The 8,598-nt window shown below is 42.5% G+C and overlaps 1 protein-coding gene across 1 annotated transcript; it reads right to left on the bottom strand.

Moving 5' to 3' along the window:
- Nucleotides 1-2,942: 2,942 nt before the first annotated feature.
- On the bottom strand, nucleotides 2,943-3,737 carry LOC139390472 (atonal bHLH transcription factor 1b). The gene is made up of 2 exons (XM_071137602.1): nucleotides 3,214-3,737; nucleotides 2,943-3,177 (listed from the first exon to the last, which is right to left on the bottom strand). The coding sequence occupies exons 1-2, from the start codon at nucleotides 3,735-3,737 to the stop codon at nucleotides 2,943-2,945; spliced, it is 759 nt and encodes a 252-aa protein (XP_070993703.1).
- Nucleotides 3,738-8,598: the final 4,861 nt, after the last annotated feature.

The raw sequence follows: 8,598 nt of genomic DNA, 5'->3' as shown, positions 1-8,598 counted from the left end.
CTCCTCCTCACATCAACTTCCTTCATTCCTCACCCTCCTCACACCTCCTCGTCTTCTCCTCATCCTCCTAACAAACACAGAGTCCACACCCGCTCCCTGATCGACCTATCAGACAGACCCACTGCCCCTCCTCTACCAATGAGAAACAACCTCTTAACCAGCCCTCCAATCATAACTCCTGTTACTGAACTGGTTCTGGGGCCTGAGCCAATGGCTGACTCTGATTGTGATCTGTATGCCACTATGGAGGACCACCTCCTCCCCAGAATGAAGCACCCGCCAGCCCCACTCAGCATGCAGCACCGCCTGCATCTCTATGAGGAGGAAGAAGAGGAAGAAGAGAGGTGTCACTCTTTGGATACTGTCGACCTGAACAAACTGGGGCTGGGGATGGGGCTGGGGGTGAGGCTGGGAGAGGGGTCTCCTTATTACAACCTGAGAAGGGGTGTTATTGGGAGGGCGGAGGAGGAGAGGGAGAGAGAGAGAGAGCGGATGTGGGTTAGCTCAAAGTGTGTCTATGATTTAGTGACCCAACCACTGGGCCCTGCCTCAATCCCAAACCCAGTCCCGATCTATGCCAAACCTGTCCCACCTGCAGGCCCGGCTACAGTGAGAAGAAGAGATGGGCTCGGGTGGCTCCATCACCCCCACTGGGGGTCCATATCAGTTTTAAACAGAAGCTCTCTGACATTGTGTGTAAGGATCGGGCTAAGTTCCAACCACCCCAGCCCTGCCTACTTCCCCTGGTCACAGTGACACCAAGAAGCAGTGAATACTAATGCATACCGTCACTAAAAAACAGTGACTGTTATACCAGCTCTATCAGAACTAGAAGACATGGGGAGGGGACTGTTATACCAGCTCTATCAGGTCCATCAGAACTAGAAGACATGGGGAGGGGACTGTTATACCAGCTCTATCAGAACTAGAAGACATGGGGAGGGGACTGTTATACCAGCTCTATCAGGTCCATCAGAACTAGAAGACATGGGGAGGGGACTGTTATACCAGCTCTATCAGGCCCATCAGAACTAGAAGACATGGGGAGGGGACTGTTATACCAGCTCTATCAGGTCCACCAGAACTAGAAGACATGGGGAGGTGACTTGTGACTGTTATACCCTCAGTATTCAAAGTGTAGGCCTACATCAAAAGTGTAATGTGTGCATTTTGTATTTCAACATTTACATATTATGGATGTATCTCTTGCATTAAATTAAAAATATATTGAAAGAAAATATATTGAGTAGCATAGTAGTGTTAAAGCTGTTTAAATTAAATCAGACGAAGACTGAATTATCCTGGAGAAATTAAATGAAAAGAAGAAGACTGAATTATCCTGGAGAAATTAAAGAAGAAGAAGACTGAATTATCCTGGAGAAATTGAAGAAGAAGAAGACTGAATTATCCTGGAGAAATTAAAGAAGAAGAAGACTGAATTATCCTGGAGAAATTGAAGAAGAAGAAGACTGAATTATCCTGGAGAAATTAAAGAAGAAGAAGACTGAATTATCCTGGAGAAATTGAAGAAGAAGAAGACTGAATTATCCTGGAGAAATTAAAGAAGAAGAAGACTGAATTATCCTGGAGAAATTGAAGAAGAAGAAGACTGAATTATCCTGGAGAAATTAAAGAAGAAGAAGACTGAATTATCCTGGAGAAATTGAAGAAGAAGAAGACTGAATTATCCTGGAGAAATTGAAGAAGAAGAAGACTGAATTATCCTGGAGAAATTAAAGAAGAAGAAGACTGAATTATCCTGGAGAAATTAAAGAAGAAGAAGACTGAATTATCCTGGAGAAATTGAAGAAGAAGAAGACTGAATTATCCTGGAGAAATTAAAGAAGAAGAAGACTGAATTATCCTGGAGAAATTAAAGAAGAAGAAGACTGAATTATCCTGGAGAAATTAAAGAAGAAGAAGACTGAATTATCCTGGAGAAATTGAAGAAGAAGAAGACTGAATTATCCTGGAGAAATTGAAGAAGAAGAAGACTGAATTATCCTGGAGAAATTGAATCAGAAGAAGAAGAAACAGACATTTTAAATATGTATCTACCAAATACTAAACTTTATTTATTACATCAAAAACGAATATTGCAAGAATACAAAATAACAATACACAAAGTAGTTATGTTAAAAAAAAAAAAATAGATATAAATGTAGCCAGACATTGAAACCAAATGTTCCAGACTTATTTAGTCAATAAAGTGCGAGGAAGGAAAGAAAACCCCTATGAGAAGTCATACTACAAGGCCTTGTTTAAATACGTAATACAGTCTACAATATCACACAGCAGGCTACCTCTTTTTTTAGTTATCAGTGTCGATATTTAAAAATAAATATGGTATGATGAAACGTCCCTATGAGTAGAAGACTCATTTTCAAACCCTTATTTGAAATAATAAGTGTAGTTTAACTGCAGTTTGTCTGCAACTACTGCCTCCAAAACACCACCTTTTGTCTGCAGTTTTATAACTGCAATTTGTTTTTGTTTTTTCAATAAAAAGGGACATCTTTTGCTCACTGGGATATTCGAGTTCTTGTCTAAATGTAGGCTAGACTACCATCTCAATCTAACCCAGAAGTTTTCAAGATGGCCAACAAGCAGAGTTTAGGATACATTCAGATTCCAATTTTTCCCATTGGCAAGCCATTGAAGAGATTTTCATTTTAATTTCAGTGTACTTCTTGAACTGACGGGAATTGAACATGGAATTGACCCCAACCCTGGTGTCCATATCTGATACATATGGCAAGATGAGACCAATGTGTTCTTGACTAAATGTAGTGGAGAGTAGGCATAGACTACTGTCTCAATCTAAACCATTTGGTGTCCGTAATTATGTATTCGAAAACACAGACAGTTTATATCAAATATTAAACAATCCATGTTAAAACGTCTCCCATAAGAGTTCCTGTTGTGTCGTTCAGTCTCTAAAATTAGCACTGTCTGCCGGCCTGCCCGTCCTCAAAATCACTGTAATGCGACGACTCTCCATCACTCCCGTTAGATGTGTTAGAGACCCTCTTATTCCCCGATCCTAGATCAGATTTAGGCGCAGACAGAATGATGAGGTGACCGACGGGGCCAGTGTTCTCCTGATCTCCGATCAGTCTCCTGTTCTGAGGCAGCGGGGAGGTGGACTCCTGCAGGCTTGAGCTGATCCCAGTCATCCTGCCACCGCACTCCCGGGGCTCTGGAGAGAAAGACCCCAGCGGAGAGGTGCATCCACTCCGCGACCCTCCCCGGCCCTCTGGCTTCACCACCCCGATGAGCAGCTCCGACAGCTCCTGGATGTAGATCTGAGCCATCTGGAGAGTGTCATACTTGGACAATTTATTATTGTTGGACGGGATCACGCTCCGCAACGTGTCAAACGCCTTGTTCAGCCCGTGCATCCTTCGCCTCTCCCGGGCGTTAGCTGCGACGCGCCGGCGTTTCTGCTTACGGTTACCTCCTTCTCCCTGGTCCGCCTGTACTGCATCCAGGTCCATCTCTATCCTGACATCACTGTCCGCTAGTTTACTCACCGACATGAGTTTCTCCAGTGAGAGATCCATGGAGCCGCTGTGTGCGTAATGGCCCGTATCTCTTGGTGAGTATGGAGACTGCCCTCCTCCTGGAGATTTTACCCAGGTTCTGGATCCGAGATGTCCCAGTTTCGACTGTTCTAACAGGGGGAAGTCCTCAGCTGAGAAGTCTGGCCAGCCGGACAGTTCGGTTTTAGCTGTCATAACCGCTACAGACATCCACGATTCGGTTGGAGAGCTTTTGTGAGTTATTTCGCGCTATCTTGGATAACTAATATTTGCACAGCAGTGGAACGTCTCTTGAATATTCAAGGACAGCGGTAAAAGTTCGTTGGAGAATTATGAGGAAATTCAGAGCCCCTCCCCAAAAAAGGTGAAATCTAAAGAATTCCACCAAAACCAGGTTTGGACAGCGCTGCAAATGTGTCTCCAAACTCCAAGGACGGCGCTAAGAGTTGACTCACTTGTGACAATCTCCTGGCTGTCACCTCCGGATCCTGGCTGATCCGTCAGTACTATATCCCCCTCCACCCAACCCCGCCCTAGGAGGCACACAGGTTTGGATCGCACAGCCAATAGCGAATGGTTGCGTCTTTCCGACAAAAGAAAACAATTGGGGCAATCTTAATTTATTTTCTGCAACTATTGTGCGTTGTAAATCAATCATGATGTTGATTGACATTTGGCTTCACTTGTTATCTGAGGTCATTTATTATTCTGTCTGAAGAAGTTTAATTTTTTTATTGGAGAAAATAACGTTTATTTTTTATTTTTAAAAAACGAATTAATTCTCACCACTAGAGTGTATTTGTGTTTATTGGATTCCAGATAATATTGGAAGACTTTTTGGTCTCATGAAAAAAAACGAAACATTTCTGTTGATCGAATACACATTTTTTCTAGGGGCTATTTTTTGAGTTCTTGGCAGTTTCACCTATAAAACAGATTAATTATGTATATGAATAGTACAACCAATAAACGACTACGTGTTGTGGAGTACTCGCCTTGTCATCGCCCCAAACTTCATCTGAATATTGATCTTCCTCTAGTTTGTGTTGCTGCCAACATCAGTTAAAAACTTACCCACATCCTTATCCCTTAACAATATAATTTAGTGTAGATAAGCAACGGAATTGGCTAGTGAGAAGAAGACTCATAGAGGGAGAACTGAAAAATAAATAAACAGTAAAAATGGACAATCTCTGTGGATTATTTGCGGTAATAAAAGTAGCCAGGTGGTAGGCAGGGAGAGGCAGCGAGATGGACACACCTGTCTCCGACACAACCCGGATCACTGATAACAGGTATGTCTGACTACAGACCTGGTAGGTATAACTACAGCTATGAATCATTTAGTAGTTCTAGGAGCCAATATTAGAGAATACAAGCATAACGTCTACTGGCTTGGGCTTCTGGTGACAATAGGTGAAAGTACGGAAATGCGTATTGTTAGTCGCTCTGGATAAAAGCTAAGAAAATCACTGATGCTGATAGTGGTGAAAAAGGTCGAGTGATGCCAAAACGTTTGCGTTTTATCAAATAAATTACAGGGTGTTTGTATTCAGAGTGTCCCGAGTCACTTTATTTATTTTCATAGCTTATAGTTTATTCTCCGTCAGTCAACTCCTCTACATATAAACATTTTCTCTGGGTGTGCGCCAGCTCATGTTTTTTTTTAGATAGAGATAATGACAAATAATTAATTTATTATTAAGCATTTATTTACCCCAAAATGGTGATTGACGATGAGGAAGAGATGATGATAATCACAATCGCCATCTTCATCCTCCTCATATAGCCTAGCTTATTATCGCCATGCACCATGTCAATTAAAACCATCATACTCGCCATCGTCGCTGTCTGATCCAGTACTCTATTCTACTTTATTTCAGTATTTACATTTCAACACTGGCACATAGAACAGTCAGCGTGTCATGGCTCCTTAGTCAACCTCATAACATCTAATAGCTGCGCTTTGAGTAAAGTGAAAACTCCTCACTCAATGTACCTATCAGCTGGTGTCCCTTGGCTTTCACTCTCTCTCTCTCTCAATTGAATGTGATTCAATTCAAAGGGGATTTGCTGGCATTGGAAAACATGTTGACGTTGCCAAAGCAAAGTGAAATTAACAAACAAAAGTGAGAACACACAAAACAACATCAACAATCTCTCGCTCTCATCTCTCTCCCCTCTCGCTCTCTCTCTCCCCCTCCGTTTCTCTCGCTCTCATCTCTCTCCCCTCTCGCTCTCTCTCTCTCCCTCCGTTTCTCTCGCTCTCTCACGTTCCCTCTCTCTCTCTCTCTCCCTCCGTTTCTCTCGCTCTCATCTCTCTCCCCTCTCGCCCTCCGTTTCTCTCGCTCTCTCTCTCTCCCTCCGTTTCTCTCGCTCTCATCTCTCTCCCCTCTCGCTCTCTCTCTCCCTCCGTTTCTCTCGCTCTCTCACGTTCCCTCTCTCTCTGTCACATAGCCAGACGTACAGTCACCCACATCTCCCATCTGCTGCCTCGCATGGAGAGTCTTAACTTTCACACTGTTTATAGTTTGTTACCGAGATACGAATCAGTCATTAGAATAGCAGCAGCCGTTTCATCAACAGCCCCATCTGACGAAAGACTTCTTTAGAAAGAAACGAGGCGTCAGAGCCCTTGAGAGTTGCTGACCGGGTAATGTGATTGATGATGACTGCGTCTATTTGACCCCCATAAAACGCTAAATGATAAGGTGGGATAGGCTACTGTGGAGCCCATCCTCCCCAATTAAAGGTGCCACCAACCTCCTGTGGTGGATACTGCATCAAGCAAACAAACACACAGCCACACATATCAAATCAAATGTATTTATAAAGCCCTTCTTACATCAGCTGATATCTCAAAGTACTACACAGAAACCCAGCCTACAACCCCAAACAGCAAGCAATGCAGGTGTAGAAGCACTAGAATGACATGTAGCCTCTAGAATGACATGTAATCTCTAGAATGACATGTAGCTTCTAGAATGACATGTAGCCTCTAGAATGACATGTAGCCTCTAGAATGACATGTAGCCTCTAGAATGACATGTAGCCTCTAGAATGCAGTCTAACAGGTTATTAAACATATAGCCAAGGCTTCTAGAATACAGTCTGATAGGTTATAAAACATATTGACAAGGATTCTAGAATCCAGTCTGATAGGTTATAAAACATATTGACAAGGATTCTAGAATCCAGTCTGATAGGTTATAAAACATATTGACAAGGATTCTAGAATCCATTCTGGTAGGTTATAAAACATATAGCCAAGGATTCTAGAATCCAGTCTGATAGGTTATAAAACATATAGACAAGGATTATAGAATCCAGTCTGATAGGTTATAAAACATATAGACAAGGATTCTAGAATCCAGTCTGATAGGTTATAAAACATATTGACAAGGATTCTAGAATCCATTCTGGTAGGTTATAAAACATATAGCCAAGGATTCTAGAATCCAGTCTGATAGGTTATAAAACATATAGACAAGGATTCTAGAATCCAGTCTGATAGGTTATAAAACATATTGACAAGGATTCTAGAATCCATTCTGGTAGGTTATAAAACATATAGACAAGGATTATAGAATCCAGTCTGATAGGTTATACAACTCTGTGAGTGTGTACTTCCGCTGTGTGTGTTGACATGTGCTCCGTTTGTGTGTTCTTGTGCTGTGTGTTTGTGTGTATTGACATGCGCTCCGTGTGTGTGTTCTTGCGCGGTGTTTGTGTGTATTGACATGCGCTCTGTGTGTGTGTTTTTGCGCTATGTGTGCGTGCATGACAGGCGGTAGGCCTGGATTGTAGAAAAACTGTGTAAATCACCATGACCTGCTCCCCCGTCAGCAGGCTAATGAGACCTATAGGCCGGCCTGAACAACACTCAGGCACGCTCCTTACACCCAGGGAGCCCATTCACTCTGCCTAACATGAATATTTAATCTCTCCGGCTAGGCCCTCCCAACCGCCAGGCCGCAACAGCCTGCAGACCTGCCAAAATGTGGGCTGAGGCGCCCAGCTACACTCCCCATCTGCCGCGGGGAGGCCGGGGGAGGCAGAGGAGGAGACCATGGGAGGTGTGAGAAGAACATTACCGAGGTCAACTTTAGAAGTCGTGGTGAAAGATGATCGCTGACTTAAACACGCGAGTCAAAATAGGGCGGAGGGCAACCTCTAGTTCCCCTGTACCCTCCCCCCGTATCCTAACAACAAGCCCCACCTCCAACATACCCTAACAACAAGCCCCACCCCCAACATACCCTAACAACAAGCCCTGTCAGACACCAACTCGCTTGAATAGTTTTTATTCAAGTTTTATCTTGTAGGATGGGCCCATGATTATGAAAAATCACAGCTTCTATCCTCTGGTAATAAGACTGTTAAATGACGAACAACTACTGCTCTCCCTCTCCCACTGACTCCGCTCACATCTACAGTCACAACTTACCCTGCTGCTACAATAATTACTGATTCAATTTATTACTCCATTACTCCACTGCTGTCCATTGATTATTGATTACCATTAGTATCTATCTATTTATCCTGCTACTGGTCATTACTACTCCTGTTTACATGTACAGTACCAGTCAAAAGTTTGGACACGCCTACTCATTGCAGGGTTTTTCTTTATTTTTTAAACTATTTTCTACATTTAGAATTATAGTGAAGACATCAAAACTATGAAATAACACATATGAAATCATGTAGTAACCACAAAAGTGTTCAACAAATCAAAATAGATTTTATATTTGAGATTGTTCAAAGTAGCCACCCTTTGCCTTCATGACAGCTTTGCACACTCTTGGCATTCTCTCAACCAGCTTCATGAGGTAATCACCTGGAATGCATTTCAATTAACAGGTTCGCCTTGTTAAAAGTTAATATGTGGAATTTCTTTCCTGCTTAATGAGTTTGAGTCAATCAGTTGTGTTGTGACAAGGTAGAGGTGGTATACATAAGATAGCCCTATTTGGTAAAAGACCAAGTACATATTATGATAAGAACAGCTCAAATAAGCAAAGAGAAATGACAGTCCATCATTACTTTAAAACATGAA

The sequence above is a fragment of the Oncorhynchus clarkii genome, chromosome 31 (assembly GCF_045791955.1).
Source record: "Oncorhynchus clarkii lewisi isolate Uvic-CL-2024 chromosome 31, UVic_Ocla_1.0, whole genome shotgun sequence".
NCBI lineage: Eukaryota > Metazoa > Chordata > Actinopteri > Salmoniformes > Salmonidae > Oncorhynchus > Oncorhynchus clarkii.
Note: the sequence above shows the minus strand (reverse complement) of the source record. Positions and strands in the feature narration are given on the sequence as shown.